The 19,038-nt window shown below is 41.8% G+C and overlaps 1 protein-coding gene across 1 annotated transcript; it reads right to left on the reverse strand.

Moving 5' to 3' along the window:
- Positions 1–3,485: 3,485 nt before the first annotated feature.
- LOC147418256 (uncharacterized) lies at positions 3,486–5,450 on the reverse strand. The gene is made up of 7 exons (XM_086506874.1): positions 5,332–5,450; positions 4,738–4,969; positions 4,587–4,657; positions 4,406–4,501; positions 4,207–4,325; positions 4,030–4,135; positions 3,486–3,848 (listed from the first exon to the last, which is right to left on the reverse strand). Exons 2-7 carry the CDS (start codon positions 4,860–4,862, stop codon positions 3,748–3,750), a joined length of 618 nt encoding a protein of 205 aa, XP_086363000.1. The 5' UTR covers positions 4,863–4,969; positions 5,332–5,450; the 3' UTR covers positions 3,486–3,747.
- Between the last annotated feature and the right edge of the window lie 13,588 nt (positions 5,451–19,038).

Consider the following 19,038-nt stretch of genomic DNA (forward strand, 5'->3'; position numbering starts at 1 on the left):
ACACATTGTCCGCCTGGACATAAAGTGACTATAGCTCACAAAAAGAGCTCTTTCATAATACAATGATAATGAATCTGCTGTCCTTTGCACATTCCATAGAGCAGCTATGCATTTCTCACCTGTCAACTATAATAAATACAATTTACCATTTTCATTACATGCCTCTCCGTTAGAAAACAGCAATCCGCAGTTGATAAGGATCTGGAAACCATACTTGTCAAAAACAATGATTAGTATTTGGCATCAGAAGTATCACATACTAAATGAAAAATTCAAAAAAATAAACAACATTGCTTATGCCTACCATCATCCACATACTCCATATTCTAATGTCACATACCATTAGAATAAGTAGTATATGTGATACCCGATCCATCAAGATATCATTGGTCACACTCATCAAAATCAATTCTCATAAAATCTCATAATCACTATCAAGATAGGATTTCATCATATACCAAATCAAAATCCAATTTCAAATATAATTCCAAATCCCAATCACTTTCATTATATACCTCAATTAACAAAATCATACTAAGGACAGTGGTGGCAAGCCACTGCAGCATGATTGTGTGATTGGTGTTGCTTAAATCGACAAATCTACACTAATAAGACGTGCTGCCTAGATCAGCGAATCTACACTAATGCTGCCTAAATTGGCGGATCTGCATTTGATACTTTTGAAAATAATGAATATGCAAATTATCGATGTGCTGCCTAAATCGGCGGATCTGCATCGTGCTGCCTAAATCGACGGATCTGCACGGACAATTGGTGTTGCATAAATCGACGAATCTACACCAAGATGAGCATTTACACATTGCCTACATCGACAAATCTGTGTGCAAGTAATTGATAGACTAGACAAGGCATAAAAAATACAACACATTTACTAGTACAAAATTGGAGTAAGTTGAGATGGTGAAGTATGTACCAAATATTGACAATCGTCCCAAATCAACTGATCTCATGCTTTAGTACTATGTGCATGGAGAAAGATACAAGTAGGAGAAGGCTACCACTATCAAACTCGCACTAAAGTATAGTTAACAATTTCAAAATATGTTAATTTGGTGTTAATAATTGACCATGAAATAAAACAAGGTGCCATCCTATTTGAGGTAAATCAATACATGACAATTAAAATATGTAAAAAGAATAGAAGTGTGACTTAACAGCTAGAACTGTCCGACGGCATTGTTGCTTGTTGCAAAGGTGCTTGAGTAGAGAGCTTTGAGAATATCTACAACCAACTGATCTCATGCTTTAGTACTATGTGCATGGAGAAAGATACAAGTGGAGAAGGCTACCACTATCAAACTCGCATAAGTATAGTTAACAATTTTCAAAATATGTTAATTTGGTGTTAATAATTGACCATGAAATAAAACAAGGTGCCATCCTATTTGAGGTAAATCAATACATGACAATTAAAATATGTAAAAAGAATAGAAGTGTGACTTAACAGCTAGAACTGTCCGACGGCATTGTTGCTTGTTGCAAAGGTGCTTGAGTAGAGAGCTTTGAGAATATCTACAAGAAGACTCACTTGAAAGAAATTAAATTTAATAAGCATTAATTTATTAAACCACTAACCACTATTAAACTGGAGGATTCTCGTAGAAGGAGATGTTGTGAAGAATGGGGAAATTTGGAGCTGGAGGGTCTCTAATATGGCAGCATTGTAGTGAGCTTTACAACTCAAAGATAAAGCACTAAAGATTTTTAAAAAATAGAAATTGTTAAATTCAACTATAATTTAAGCACACACTAGATGCATTAGTTGGACTTGAAAATAGGTAGTTTTGAGTACGAATAAGCAAACAATGAAAGTGTTATTTACAGAATGGTTGACAAAGAGGGGATAACCATTGGATTTTGGTTCTATGTCAAAGCTAGACTAAGCTCTTTCAATAACTACAAATGAAACATTAATCAAGACACTTGTAATTAGGGACCATTACATTTTTAACGTTTACTAAGTCTCTAACTGAAATAAAAACATACAATTTACAAATATCCATATCTCATCATGAAACCCTAACCTTGTATGTGACCCCCGAATACAAGGCTAGCTAAGCATCATCATCGCCTACATATATTAATTGTACAAAGTGAAGAGGGTAATACTATGACAATGTTTGAAGTGGTCATTGTTTACAATTTGAAATTCATTATCAACCTGCATTGGCCATTGATAGCTATCGAGTTTACTATTGGTTATCGGGTTAGGAAATACAACAACTGTGAGTGAATTACCCAAGCGGGATAGAGATAGAGAGAAGAGAGAAACAGAGCTGATAATAAGATGTTGGTTGAGATAAATGACCAATGATTTAAACACTTTAACGATAAGACACAAAAAACTAAAGAAATAACCCACAATAAACTGTGCATAATATTGTTTTCATTCAATGTCACTTTGACGGAGCAAATGTGCACACAAAAACAAACAAACCAAAAAGTGGTAAATTAATGTTCAAAATAAAATATTGTCTTGATATCCATAGCTATTGATAGACAAATATAGGTGTGAATATACCAAAAAGAAGCATCAAAATCCCAATGATTAAGAGACTCAAATATTATCTTAACAGCTTGTAAACGTCCTCCTTTCATGTCGATAACATCAACCAACATGAACACCTTGTTTGGATTCTACAATTGCTTTTAGATCAAGAGATTTTTGTATTGCAAGTGCGAGAGTTTTCAGCTTCAACTTTGTATTGCAAAATTTCTAGAAGGCCCCACCGTTCCACATCATATATGGAATTCAAGGAGAACATCATGTATGGTTGGGTGTCAAAGGACAGAAATTATTGAATGTGAGCCTTCCAAAAGGACAATGGTCGTGCTCACAGTCATGTCTACTTCCTACTCCTGCCAGTCACTGGGATGAGCAAACTCCGAGAGCAGAATGTGAGCAAAAGCTGGTGGGATCACTGTCATTGACCTGACCAATAGACTACTGAGACACCTCTCCATCTGTGCATCGCATATTGTTTCCCCCAATACCCCTCTCGCAATTTCAAAAATGAATACACATTGTCCGCCCGACATAAAGTAACTATACTCACAAAGAGCTTTTTTATAATACAATGGTAATGAATTTACTGTCCTTTGCACATTCCACATAGCAACTATGCATTTTCCACCTATCAACTACAATAAATACGATTTACCATTTTCATTACAACCAATCTGTAATCAAGCTTGAAGTAAAAGGACATTTAGGGATCTTGTCCTCAAGTTTACAAAGTACTAATTCCCAATATGAAGACTAGAAGTGCCCAAATAGAAGCAAGCAAGCACGCATAGATGTACGTACGTATTTAGGTGGGAAAATCGGGTCACTCTAACTAAGTGAGCTCCTCGTGCTTTTTACATTAAGAAAAATAAGTAGATTAACAAATGGAAAGACCACCTCCTTCACAGACATAATAATAGCAACAAACTAATCGAGTCACATAAATGATAACATAGTCTTGGGGGCAATGTCATGAGATTCTATAAATGACATTTGTAAAGATCAAGAGGGGTATAGCCCCCAATACAAACCATTGTCAGACCAACCTTGTGAAATGGATAACAGGGCAGCTACATCATCAACAACCCAAAGAGGACCAATAGAGCTTTTTGATATCTCAAACATGAGCAGTGGATAGCAAGATGCTATAAGCTCTTCAAGATATTGCTGAATCAGAGGTTACTACACAAATAAGCTTCCTTTCCACTTTACATATAAGCTTACTCTTCCAATACATGGTACACCGTTGCACCGTTCTCATGTCCTGTGCGAAGGCGTCCTAGCTTTACAAGTAGCAGCAGGGATGGCTTCAACTTGGTCCCTAACCAAATGCAAACAATGGCATGTAAAACTCGGCACAACCCAAGAAACACAATGTTATTGACAACAAGAAAGACATGGCTAGATTCTTCCCCACCACTAATCTCACATTGTGAACCGAGGACAGATCCTACAAGAATAGGATTCAACTTTTACATAAGGACAGCATCTACACTGCATACCAGCATTTAAAGCCACAATGTCTTCCTGATCGAGGGCAGACTGGTGGCTACCAGCTTCCTTATTGGCAAGAACACCATACATTTTGTCAATGATTTCATTTAAATCCTGTATCCATAACAAGAAATTAGGACTTTGTTTCAAACTTAAGGACTCTAATTAGCATACACTAGCCGAACCTCGAAAGAGATTTGCATTTTCAGCCATGTTGGGCAACTAGAATACTCATATTCATCCACAGGCTTGAAGAAAGGCACATCATAACCAGGTACGTCGGTTCCGGTATGTTCCTCCTCAGCTGGTGACAATGATATGAGACAGAACTCAGCTTGCATGTATGAGAAACACTAGCCTTATCTCCTGTTTTGACAAACTTGCCTGCTGAACCTGTCGAGGAAGGAGCGTTCTCTTGCAAAGCTTGATCAGCTCCAAAGCTCGTTGAACAAATATTGTAGTCGATGCTCTGGCTTGAGTCTAACTAATAATGCAATGTCTAATGAATACCTGTCTTAACAAGAAAATGTAGCAAAAATGACACCAATCTCATTGGTGTTCTTACCTCCTTCAGCCAGGCATGCAAGGCCAGCAGCCGATAGTCCAAGGTCTTGCAAGCTAAGAGTTCCTGGGTAACTATGTAGCACTTAAGGCAAAGCTCAGCCTAGCAAGCATATGCACATACAAATCTTCAAATGCACAATAGAGCAGGATACAAGGAACCATACTGCCCCCCTTCGTTTACTCCGCCGTATGCACATAACCCAAGTGGCTGTTTGACTTGGCTCAAGATTGATAGAGACTTCTTAGCCTCATTCACTGGTGCAATCATTCCATCCATATTGGAAGAGATTAAATGAGTAGGTACCACTGCTTCCAAGCTCAGCTCAGACAGATCAAACGACTTTGCAGGCTCGTCTGATCGGTCATTTGCTGGAAAATCTGACACTGCATACAAGAAACATAATGTAAATTACCTCATCCTACAGTAACCGAGCACAATAAATTGCAGTCTTATTAAAGAAATAATGTTAATGCAGTATCAACAGAAGGCAATTACAAGAAGGACAACAAGATTGTAATATACTGCAAAAAAACTTTGCTTGGCAGTTCCCAACTACTTGTCGTATAGTTACACATTCAAATTTAGCATTTGCCTCCTTCAATTAGCATGCTTGGCCATTTCACATGCCTTGCATTTTCCAAGGGCCGACTCTCTCTCTCTCTCTCTCTCTCTCTCTCTCTCTCTCTCTCTCTCAGATACAGATCACTCTAGCTCGACATGCAAGACGCCCAACCAGAGTACTAACCATGGAGGAGGTTGATGAGATCCGACAATGACCGATGAGAGATTTCATTTGAACCCCCCAAACACCCCCCCCCCCAACCCCCTATAGCTCGCCTCAATTCCGAATCAGCTTCAGATTCATTTCCTTTTTTCCTCTTTCCTTATTGATTTAGCGTTAGTTCTTTGTAATTTCCATACTTAGACATGATATCAGATTCACCAATTGTAACTTTTTGGTCTCATAGGTCATTTTGGCCTTTCGAAGACGTTAATATAACATTTCATTTCATCTCTCTCTCTCTCTCTCTCTCTCTCTCTCTCTCTCTCTCTCTCTCTCTCTCTCTCTCTCTCTAGGGATGGTGATATCATTCTCCTAGGGGACTTCAATGCCCGAACGGGCAACTCGAAGACAGTCTTCTACGACACTTCAGATAAGATGCTTAGAGAGTTGGATGTGGATGAGTTGGGACTTGGCAGATGCTCAGATGACAGAGAGCAGACGAAGTATGGAAGATACCTCATGGAAATGACGACTACACGTGGATTAGCCATACTTAATGGTTTACAACGATTTCCTGGAGCAGCCGGTTTCACATGCTTCCCACATAGACTGAGGCCAGTACAGTGGATTATGTTATGACACAACCGAGCTTTGTCCCCTGCATTCAAGATTTCACATGTCCGTTAAATTTCAGTATAGTACAACCCAGACATCAGGAGGTAGGTCACACACCCACTATACATTTACACCAGAGACTGATTCCATTTATACAGAGGAGATCTGGGACCATCTATTGGAAGGCACAGCTAGCACAAATGGTACAGACCTCTAAGTGGAGGAGTGCACCACTCTACTGACTGAGACACTGCATGGGGCTGCATCAGTGGCATACCACACACTCAACCGGCAAGAGACAACATTTTGGGAGTATGCCCCAGAATAGTTGGTATGATGAGGAGTGCAGAGAGATGAGAGCCCAGCTTCAGAGGATCTTATCTTAGGAGTCATCACTTACAGACAGTCTCGGATTGCTTTCCGACGCCTTGTGCGACGGAAGAAGCGAGCTTACCTAGCTCAGATGGAGCAAGACTTATATCAGATGTTCTTGAGTAGGGACTCAGGAGAGGCATGGCGACTCTTCCATGAGCACTCCCCTCCCCCAGTGATTACTTCACCTGATGTGTGGGGCCAATATGCGACATCAGTATATACGGTTCCTGGACAAGAACCCCTTCCAGACCCTACCAAGCCTTGCCCAACTACGAGCGCTTTCTTTACATCTGAGATGGTACAAAGGGCTATCGACAAGATGAGCACCGGGAAGGCATATGATCATGACGGTCTAGTAGCGGAGCACTTTATACATGCCAAGGATATGCTGATGGAGGTTCTCGCAGTGTTGTTCATTCGTGCCATGTGTGAGGGTTACCTGAAACCGGCCTGTTCAATCCAAAAAGAGTGGTAAACTTAAGACTTGATCCTTATTTGCTTTCACCCATTTAATTTGTCGCCCACTTTACCTTCCTTTACCTGTACTTTCAAGACACTACAAAGGGGAAAGGGATACAGGCTGCTAGAATGCACCTGTATGAGAAGACCGTTGGCCCCTAACTTGGGTGCCCCTTTCGGTATTTCTTTATTGTTTAAAAGAGGGAATAAACGTTGTGGTTCCCTACAAGCTGCCCCGCACAAGCTTGGCTGAATTTCAACTGTTCCAACCCGATTTCGGCAACATAATTGTACTAGGACCCTTCACAGTCAGTATTCCAACGCATTGAATGACTTTCCGACGCATACGGGCACTTTGCAAAACCTGGCGAGAATCTGCAGCACGCTGAATTCTCTGTTTTCAGCCCCGAAAATGCGCCAGATCACCTGTACAGCGGTCCCCTCACGTCCCCGAACCTCCTGGGAGTATTAGGGACCGTTTAGGGCCAAAACCCTAAACCTGCAAAAATACACAGCAGGCTGTAATTTACTATTTCGGGCTCCGTTTCGCGTGTCAGTCGCATCCGTAGCAAACCCTCGAGCTCTTGCACTTGTAGGGCTACTTGCCCTTTGAATCGGACGAGATTTTTGATGTGAAACCTCTCCGAATTCACCTGCACCTGAGGGGGATTAGCCGCTAGCTAATCCAATACATGTGCAAGAGGCTCTTGCCTCGGCAATCGTGCATGAACCCACACAACTGTACATTGGTCAATTGAAAAGCCCACAAGAGGGGCATAACATACTGCCATAGAGGAGAGAGAGGGCAGTGCGTAGCGTGCAAGGCATCACTCTTGGCACCGCACTGTACATAAAAGGGAAAGGAAGCACTCCATAGCTCTTAACCTGTGACAAAATCTGCAAATGAGTCCCTCCTCCCTTCAAAATCAGCGCCATTTCTTCATGCATGAGGAAAGTGCACAGAAATGTGCCACTTGGCACATTTACAGCCTATTTCCCGTTTCGGGTTGCCGCCTAAAAATCTCCCAACCTGTTGCCCAGTTGACTTCACGGCAGAGTAAGAAAATGTTCCCCTTGTCATTCCAGAGATAATGACGCAAACACATTTTCAGGTCCCAAAATAGCAGTTCCCTAAATTTTAGGAGATGCTGCCATTGTATCTTTCTAGGTCATCTGACCCCCTTTGTACATTGCAGCCACACCCAGAACTGAAATGTAGCCTCTGTAGCAAAGGATTCCACTTTGGCTAGTCAATGACCCCACTTTGGCTAACCATAGTCTTTGTCCAACCTTAGTGCTCTCTTGCCCTCAGGCCTGGACTCCCTCTGAACAGTTCCACACTAGCTATGCAATGCAAGGCAGTTAGATTTTCCGAGGGGTGTTTCCAAAAAGTGAAAATGAATCAATAATAAGAAAGAAATCAGCAAAAAGGATAGATAGTAGTCACACGTTGGTGACATACCCCCCTCTTGAAATCTCAAACGTCCTCGTTTGTATCTATGTCGTACATGCTCACAATCAACACTGATGTATTCAACACTTGTCGACACATGTACGACACATACATGCTCATTGTCAACCCTGGTGTATTCAACACCTTGTCGACACATGTATTGCTTGCGTGTGAATCCTGTCCCAACGACATAGTGGTAGCTTCGCACTGTGCCATTGCTTTGAGTCACTAACTTTCCAATGACAAAATGGTAGCTACATATTTTGCCACTGTCTTTTAGTAGACGTTGGGCCCAGTAACACTTTCGAGCATACCCAAACCGACAGTTTAAGAATGCAATTACACATGTACCCTTTAATAGAAGCAATTACTGTATCCTTGACAAACTGACAAGAAATACTCACTTCTATAGCACTAACCAAACTTTTGGACATTCCATAAGAGCAATTGCCAAACTGACAATCTGTACAGCTCTAACATTCATGTAACATGTACTTGATTTGAGCTCACTTTAAATACCATGTACATCATTTGTTTCAAAAGCCATTGTCACACTGACAATCCATGTAGCTTTGAAACTCAAGGGGTCAAGGTAGGTTGCAAATCGAAGGCTTCAAGGTAAAGTGATAACACAGTTGGTGACTCTGCAAGTTCACCTTCTTCCATCCACTTAGCATCCATTGGTGGATAGTTTCTGAACTTTACCATGTAACGCCTAGCAACCTTGCCTTTCACTTTCCTTTCTTTATGTGCCAAAATCTGTTCCGGGACCAAGATCTCGTCGAGTTCCTCGACTTCCGGCTGATCTTCAGCTGGCATATCCTCTGGCACATCACCCACATAGGGTCTGAGAAGACTCACATGAAACGCATTGTGAATCTTCCAACTGTCAGGCAGTTTCAGCCTATATGCAACATCACTAATTATGTCGCACACTTGAAAAGGCCCATAGTAACGCATGCTAAGCTTTGGAAACAGTCTTTCCTTGCCCTTCATCTTCTTTAATCTTGCCTTTTCAAAGCGTAGAAGCACCCAATCAACAAGTGAAAATACCACTTCACGACGGTGACGATCAACTACTTTCTTTTGCTTTGCCTGAGTCTTTTCTAAGGCCACTTTGACCTTCTTGTACATTTCATCCATGTCCTTAACATACTTAACTGCTTCAAATATCTTGTCCTTTGTATGCAGTATGGGAGGAACTTTCTTGCCACCTTCAACTATCTCAAAAGGTGCCTTGCCAGTTGATGAATGCACTTCTATACTTCTTCATAGGCTCAGGTGGCTCATTTGGTGTAGTTACTGTGGCACCATTTGAAGAGGGTGTATCTTCATGCAAAGAGTGAATAGAGACTCCATAACAAGGCATAGATTTGGTAGCCTCTAACCACTCCAACAGATCTTCATCCGACCCTTCAGGTGTAGTAGGTTGTTCTTGTTCAGGTTTGGTTTCCATTGACAAAGAAACTTGCTGCACCACGGGATCCATACCACCTTCTAAGAGAATGGGTTGCATCGAGGAGCCAGAAGTATGTATCCACATAGCGTCATTTCCCCAATCATGAAGTGCTTTAGTGTGTCGCAGCCATGGTCTTCCAATGAGCAAAGGAAATCCGCCCTCAACCTGGGGAAGACGAACCACAACAAAATCCAAGTTAAAAGTAAAGTCTTGTACCTGCAGAGGCACATTGTCCACTATGCCCACTGGGTAGACTGTCCACTGGTCAGCCAATGTAACTGTGAAGAGAGCAGGGCAAGTAGGTTGTAGACCTAGAGCTAACATAGTGAACTCGGGCATCAGGTTGATGCCAGATCCACCATCCACTATCACTCCTGAGAATTGTCGACCCACAATGGACACTGTCAGGCGAGGGCTTCTATAATCAGTGAGTGGAGCAGCAAGATTGGATATCATATAGGACTCTGACGGTCGCATTGGGAGGTGCCCGCCACTAGGACCTACTCCAGGGTAAAGTGACTGAATAACTGCAAGGGTGTCACTTCTGAAACTTGCATCTAGCCGCAACATGTCATAGAGGGACACTTGTTGGAAAGTGTTCTTCAAGACTGTCTCTGCTATATGCTTCGCTTTTTCTACAGTTGTTTTGTTCCTCTGTACTTTGATCTTTTGTAAGTCAGCAACTGCTTCTAAGAAAGCCCCATCAATATCAGAGAGCATAGTAAAAGATCCTTTCTTAGCACTAGGGGATGGCATGTCAGCTGCTGGAGGAGGTGTAGGCATTGGGGAGGAAAGGGCTGTACCTGCTGGAAGATTGAGGCCGAGGGCTGCCCTCTAAGCTCGTGTGAGGACACCAGCTGGCTCCTCTACCAGCTGCAACTTGTCTTGAGAGGCAATCATATGGCCGAAAGGGGTCGCTTGGGGTTGGTACTAACTACTATCAAATTGATCTTGGGAAAGGTGAATTCAGGTTGGCTCTGACTTGGGCTCGCAGAGGTAGAGGCGCGTTGTTTTGGACAATCCTTAGTGTAGTGATCCTGAGCCTCAGGGCAAAGTTGGCACGGAGAAGAGCCTTATGGCAGAGGGCATTTGCTCTGATAATGCCCATACTCTCCGCATCTGTAGCAGAGTATGGGCCGATTGAAGGACGAAACGGGGGACGAGGTGGTTGCTGCATGGAGTTGGAGGCTGAAGTGTAGAAGCTCTGAGGGGTTGAGGTGGCATTAGCATTATAAAAACTTTGAGTCGGGAAAGTACTTGACATACCTTGGACAGCAGGGGTATTGAGAAAAGGTGGCATGTAGTTGGCATGGCCGTAGTGGGAAACCATGTTGGATGATGGTGCTAACCCTTGTTGGAGAGAAGGACCAAGACTTTGCTGTATTTTGTACAATCCCTTTAGGTAGTAACAATCCTTGTCCTCATGTCCAGATTTTTCACAGAAGTGGCAGTAAACCCGAAGGGGGCATTCCTGTGGAGGGTGCTCTAGAGAGCGGCATGAGCTACACCAAACCGTAGCCTTAGTCTCTTGGTGACACTTGAGCTCTTCTAGCTCGCGCTTAATCTGTTCCAATGCCTCATGATTTGGAGGCTTCTCTTGTCTAAGAGAGAAGGACCTCTCCTCTTGAAGAGCTCGCTGTAGCTTTAGGGCTTCCAGTTCCCTGCGCAAGGAAGTCAACGGATCAGCAGGACTACCTTCTGAGAACATAGAGGGAGTATCTATGTGAGGAGATGTTGAACAGCTTCCTAGCCCCCTCTATTCTAGTAGCAGCTGCGATGAATTCCTCCAAAGTGGCGTCAGGTCGGAGGCTCTCCCGGAGTTTTTGTTGAGAGGTTTTTGGAAGCGCCTTCTCCACCCACTTCTTAACCATGAATTCACCGGGTTGCTGGGGAAGCTTGGAAACCAGAGACTTGGTTTTGGTCATAAGCTCCGCAAAAGTCTCCTCTGGCTGGAGCACCATGTTGGCCAACTCATCCAACACTTTCTCTTGGTAGTCGCCCGGCTTGAAAGCTACACAGAATTGTTGTCTTAAGTCTGCCCAAGTTGCAAAATGATTCTCTGCAAACTGGCTGTACCATTTGTCTGCTAAGCCGTCCAAGGTGGATGGAAAAAGTACTAGATAAGCATCTTCCCTGTTAAGACCACATCCTCTACAGAGAGATACAAATCTTCTTGCATGGTCGTCAGCATCTTCTTAAGAAAGCCCTTTGAAGGTAGGGAACTTGATGTTTACCTTGGCCAAAACACTAGCTAGTGGCTCCATGATTCCTTGCTGAGCCTGTTGCTCTATAGCTTGCTGTATCAGAATAGGAGAGAGCTTTACTGGAGAAGGTGATCGAGAAGATGGGGAACCTGATGAAGGAATGGGTGATGTGATATGTGGAGGTATAGGTGATGAGGTTGAAGGATTTCTACAAGGTGTCAAAGGTCGTCTTCTGTGATAGTCCTTCAGAGAGCTCGGTAGTGAGCTTTGACGCTCGATTGACCTCCTTGTATGTGTCATGCAGTGACCACCAGTCCAACCACACTTGGGGCAAGAAAACTTGTGACAGGTCTAGACTCCACCAGACCAGACCAGGTAAGTGACTAGACCCGGCTGGACCAGGGACGAGACCAGGGACGAGGAGGACTAGACCAGGGTCGAGGAGGTCTAGACCAGGGACGAGGACAAGTTGGACCAGGTAGAGAGAGGACTAGACCAGTTGGACCAGGCGAGAGGAGAACAGTGCAAGGCAAGGTTGGCGAAGGTAGGCGAATCTAGATAAACCTAACTAGCTTCAAGATTTGCACCTCACAGAGTGAGATTTCAGTTGAGGTCCCATCGTGATTGCCAAAATGAGAGCACCTGTAGCGCGGATAATGTGTCGTGCTCTCTACAGTGTGGGTGCCCCTCAGTGCAATGTGCGTGACAATCTCACTCAAACAAATGGAAACTCTCTCAAACAGAATGAAACACAGAAACAATGGATAACAACAGAGACACAACAGTGGACCAGAACATGTGGACTCGACTCGCTCAAAGAACCATGTACAGACTCTGGCGTGGCAGCACACTCAGCTCCAGCCCAGGACTCACAGGTACAAATGGGGTGTCGAGGCTCAGATGTGCAGGAATGGTGAAGTAGTGCTCTGTGTAAGACTCGCTCTAGACGACTACATACAAGATCAAAGGTGAAGAAGATGATAACATCACCAACCGCTACTACTCATATGTACCACCATAAAGATCCACCAACGGCTCATAATGTCATCCATGTGGTGACCTGGCCACGAGGTCCACTAGACCACCGTCGGTAGGTACCCTGCCACGTGTCACTCCCTAGACCAGAGGTCCATCCAGAGGGTCCATCCAGTGTGAACCAGACCCAGTGTAGCCAATTGTCCAACTTTCTACCCTGTGAAGTGACACTGTAGCCCTGCTACAGCAGGTGGCATCCCGTTTTATATATAGAGTGAATCCCCCGAGGACTTGAACCATGATAGATCATATTTTGGTACCTTGTCGGATGACCTTCGAACTTGGTAGGACAGTGCCCCTAGGCCTATTATACCTCCTCTTAAATTTTTCGTTGCATTTTGAGATCATTTGGTTGACAGAATGATGTGATGATGTAGAACTGTGAGATAGGACATAGATAGATTTTTAGAGTAGAGAGTGATATATTTTCTAGTGTTGACGACTTTCGACTCTCAAGATCTACTCTCTCGAGTCTCCACTCTTAGGCTCTAGACTCTAGAGTCTAGCCTCTTTCAACTTTCAAGTCTACACTCTACAAGGCTAAAAGCTCTCTCCCTCTCCCTCTCTTTCTCTCGCTCTCTCCCTGTCCCCCTCCTTCCCTCTCTCTCTCTCATGCTCTTAAGTCTACACAAGACATGTTTGCCATAGTAAGGTTGAATGATCTTTATATAGAGTAAGTTTGTGAGAACTAGATTCAAAGGACTCTAATACTACTTCTACTCAATCACACACAGCTAAAACTTGCCTTATTGGGTGTTTTTCATGCCTCCCCTTCCGTCTTGTTCCCATTCCAGACCCCTCTATTGTTCACCCATTCCACGGGGATCCCGTCGTTGTTCCCATTCCACGGTTCAGGTAATTTTTCTTATGGTGGGTATCCCACAATCAGTGCATCATTCTAAGAGACAACATTCCATATAGAAATCTCCTTGAGTACTTTTTGTGCTTTCTCAAGCCCACCACATTTGGCATACATATCGACCAACGGAGTGCCAAGAACGACATCTTTTTTCAACTGTCTCTAACTAACAATATAATTTTGATTTTTTTTGCCCATATCAGCACTTGTGTAGAGCCATATGCCTTCAAGATGCATGGGTAGGTGATTGCATCTGGAGAGAGGCCCTCGCTTTGCATCTCCTAAAAATAGACTATACCTTCGTGGCCCTTCTCCTGTGGGGAAAATCTTGCAATCACTGCATTTAAAGAGTCCATACTTCGGACAAGAATCTCCTGGAGCACTTGCGTAGAGTCACACGCCTTCAAGGTGAAAGTATAGGTGACTGAATACACTTGCTCTACATCCGCCTAAAGCTTTTTGGCCCTGCTCTTCTTGTGCACATCCCACGATCAATGCATTCCAAAAGACGACATTCCGGATAGGAAGCTCCTCAAGCACTGTTTGTGCTTTCTTAAGCACACACATTTGTGATGGTAGCACATTTGGCATACATATCAACCAAAACACTGTCAAGAATGACATCCTTCACCAGGAGCGTTGGACCAAGTATGTTCTCGTTGATATTCTCACCCATGTCAGTGGCTTGCATGAGGCTATTGGCCTTCAAGGTGCAAGCATATGCATTCATATTCAAATTGGAAAGATGCATCCGTGGAAAACAGCCTAGGGCTTTCTCGCCTTGCTCTTGTCGTGCATATCCTACAATCAAGGAGTTCCAAGAGACGACGTTCCCGACAGAAAGCTCCTCGAGCACTTTTTGTGCTTTCTCAAGCACACCACATTTGGCATACATATCGACCAAGGCAATGCCAAGCACGACATCTTTTTTCAACAGCCTCTCACTAACAATATAATTGTGAATTTTTGAGCCCATATCATCATCTTGCATAGAGCCAGATGCATTCAAGATGCATGTGTAGGTGATTGCATCTGGAGAGAGACCCTCGCTTTGCATCTGCTAAAAACAGACTAGAGCTTTCTAGCCCTACACCTGTGCGGCAAATCTTGCAATCATTTGAATTCCAAGAGTCCACACTCCGAACACAAATCTCCTCAAGCACTTGCGTATAACCATATCTCTTCAAGATGTAAGCATAGCCTTCAAGACAAAAGTATAGGTGACTGAATTTGGAGCGATACACTTGCTCTGCATCTGCTAAAAATAGCCTAGAGCTCTTTGGCCCTTCTCTTGTTGCGCACATCCCACAATTAGTGCATTCCAAGAGGCAACATTCCGGACGATAATCTCCTCAAGCACTTTTTGTGCTTTCTCAAGTGCGCCACATTTGTGACGGAACCACATTTGGCATACATATCAACAAAAGCACTGCCGAGTATGACATCCTTCACCAAGAGTTTCTGACCATGTATATTCTCGTTAATACTCTCACCCATGTCAACAGCTTGCATAAGTCCACTGGCCTTTAACATGCAAGCATATGCATGCAGACTAAATTTGGAGAGATGCATCCGTTGAAAACAGCCTAGAGCTTTTTGGGCCTACCTGTGTCGTGCATATCTCGCAATCAATGCATTCCAAGAGACGACATTCCGGACAAAAGCTCCTCGAGCACTTTTTGTGCACCACGTTTGGTATACATACTACATTTTATCGCCTTATGTTTCCCTTATGCATGCTCTCTAATGCATTACAATGCACAACAGTCTAAAGAGGTGGTTGTAATTTTACATACACTTCTTCAAAGAAGTAGTAAACATAGCAAACCCATGAAACTACAAATCTTGCAATGAATCATCCCTTGAAAGTAGAGGAACGAGATGAAAGTGTCCATTACCATCAACTTTTCTAACATTCTTTTGAGAGAGAAAATAATCCTAACAAGAAGAAAGTTGTACCAAGGTTTCCATAAAAACCATACTCCAATGTACATTTTCAAGTAGCAATGAATTACCTTGTTGTGCATCCTCAGCATGCCAATGTAGATGTTTTGAAGTTGTGTGCCAATGCTACAAACGGGAGTGCGGAGAGCCTTGCAAATATCAAGAATAGCATAATACAATCTATAAAATTGACAGATCTAGACATCCACAATCACGTAATCGAAGATATACATGAATAGAGAGAAACAAAGAGCGAGTTAGAGCGAGCGAGCACGTACAGGTGCACCTCCTTGAGCAGAGTGCTACACCGGCACGACGAGAGAGAGGAGAGAAGAAAGACACAAGCACTGGGTGCAATCTCCCCCTGTGCAAGAGTCAACATTTTTTTCTTGCACATATTTACTTTAGTTTTTTGAATGCTCAAAAATGAATACACATTGTCCGCCTGGACATAAAGTGACTATAGCTCACAAAAAGAGCTCTTTCATAATACAATGATAATGAATCTGCTGTCCTTTGCACATTCCATAGAGCAGCTATGCATTTCTCACCTGTCAACTATAATAAATACAATTTACCATTTTCATTACATGCCTCTTCGTTAGAAAACAGCAATCCGCAGTTGATAAGGATCTGGAAACCATACTTGTCAAAAACAATGATTAGTATTTGGCATCAGAAGTATCACATACTAAATGAAAAATTCAAAAAAAATAAACAACATTGCTTATGCCTACCATCATCCACATACTCCATATTCTAATGTCACATACCATTAGAATAAGTAGTATATGTGATACCCGATCCATCAAGATATCATTGGTCACACTCATCAAAATCAATTCTCATAAAATCTCATAATCACTATCAAGATAGGATTTCATCATATACCAAATCAAAATCCAATTTCAAATATAATTCCAAATCCCAATCACTTTCATTATATACCTCAATTAACAAAATCATACTAAGGACAGTGGTGGCAAGCCACTGCAGCATGATTGTGTGATTGGTGTTGCTTAAATCGACAAATCTACACTAATAAGACGTGCTGCCTAGATCAGCGAATCTACACTAATGCTGCCTAAATTGGCGGATCTGCATTTGATACTTTTGAAAATAATGAATATGCAAATTATCGATGTGCTGCCTAAATCGGCGGATCTGCATCGTGCTGCCTAAATCGACGGATCTGCACGGACAATTGGTGTTGCATAAATCGACGAATCTACACCAAGATGAGCATTTACACATTGCCTACATCGACAAATCTGTGTGCAAGTAATTGATAGACTAGACAAGGCATAAAAAATACAACACATTTACTAGTACAAAATTGGAGTAAGTTGAGATGGTGAAGTATGTACCAAATATTGACAATCGTCCCAAATCAACTGATCTCATGCTTTAGTACTATGTGCATGGAGAAAGATACAAGTAGGAGAAGGCTACCACTATCAAACTCGCACTAAAGTATAGTTAACAATTTCAAAATATGTTAATTTGGTGTTAATAATTGACCATGAAATAAAACAAGGTGCCATCCTATTTGAGGTAAATCAATACATGACAATTAAAATATGTAAAAAGAATAGAAGTGTGACTTAACAGCTAGAACTGTACGACGGCATTGTTGCTTGTTGCAAAGGTGCTTGAGTAGAGAGCTTTGAGAATATCTACAAGAAGACTCACTTGAAAGAAATTAAATTTAATAAGCATTAATTTATTAAACCACTAACCACTATTAAACTGGAGGATTCTCGTAGAAGGAGATGTTGTGAAGAATGGGGAAATTTGGAGCTGGAGGGTCTCTAATATGGCAGCATTGTAGTGAGCTTTACAACTCAAAGATAAAGCACTAAAGATTTTTAAAAAATAGAAATTGTTAAATTCAACTATAATTTAAGCACACACTAGATGCATTAGTTGGACTTGAAAATAGGTAGTTTTGAGTACGAATAAGCAAACAATGAAAGTGTTATTTACAGAATGGTTGACAAAGAGGGGATAACCATTGGATTTTGGTTCTATGTCAAAGCTAGACTAAGCTCTTTCAATAACTACAAATGAAACATTAATCAAGACACTTGTAATTAGGGACCATTACATTTTTAACGTTTACTAAGTCTCTAACTGAAATAAAAACATACAATTTACAAATATCCATATCTCATCATGAAACCCTAACCTTGTATGTGACCCTTGAAGTATACTTAGGATCTTAGAGTCTTGCCTAAACTTGAAGACATGGATTAATGTGTACATACTTGAAGACCCCAATAGAGTGAGGTGAACAATTGATATTGTTATAGTGATCCCCTTGAATGTACTTTTCACCTCGTTAGTAGCAAGCCCTTTGAAGAGTTGCACCTTGTTACGTACTAACGATAAAATATCGATAATTCAGCTACATCATTGGGTATTGTCAGTATAAAATACTTGTGTTTAATAGATTGGAGTGTTACATGCATGGAGCCAAACAAGAGGGCCCTTGGTTACTATAATATACTCAATGCTTTAAGAAAATGTGATATAATGAAAATCTCAAAAGAGGGTAGAACCTGGCCAAAGTCTTCGAATACAAGTCTAGCTAAGCATCATCATCGCCTACATATATTAATTGTACAAAGTGAAGAGGGTAATACTATGACAATGTTTGAAGTGGTCATTGTTTACAATTTGAAATTCATTATCAACCTACATTGGCCATTGATAGCTATCGAGTTTACTATTGGTTATCGGGTTAAGGAAATACAACAACTGTGAGTGAATTACCCAAGCGGGATAGAGATAGAGAGAAGAGAGAAACAGAGCTGATAATAAGATGTTGGTTGAGATAAATGACCAATGATTTAAACACTTTAACGATAAGACACAAAAAACTAAAGAAATAACCCACAATAAACTGTGCATAATATTGTTTTCATTCAATGTCACTTTGACGGAGCAAATGTGCACACAAAAACAAACAAACCAAAAAGTGGTAAATTAATGTTCAAAATAAAATATTGTCTTGATATCCATAGCTATTGATAGACAAATATAGGTGTGAATATACCAAAAAGAAGCATCAAAATCCCAATGATTAAGAGACTCAAATATTATCTTAACAGCTTGTAAACGTCCTCCTTTCATGTCGATAACATCAACCAACATGAACACCTTGTTTGGATTCTACAATTGCTTTTAGATCAAGAGATTTTTGTATTGCAAGTGCGAGAGTTTTCAGCTTCAACTTTGTATTGCAAATTTCTAGAAGGCCCCACCGTTCCACATCATATATGGAATTCAAGGAGAACCATCATGTATGGTTGGGTGTCAAAGG

The sequence above is a fragment of the Adiantum capillus-veneris genome, chromosome 30 (genome assembly GCF_014529385.1).
Source record: "Adiantum capillus-veneris isolate H3 chromosome 30, ASM1452938v2, whole genome shotgun sequence".
Classification (NCBI taxonomy): domain Eukaryota; kingdom Viridiplantae; phylum Streptophyta; class Polypodiopsida; order Polypodiales; family Pteridaceae; genus Adiantum; species Adiantum capillus-veneris.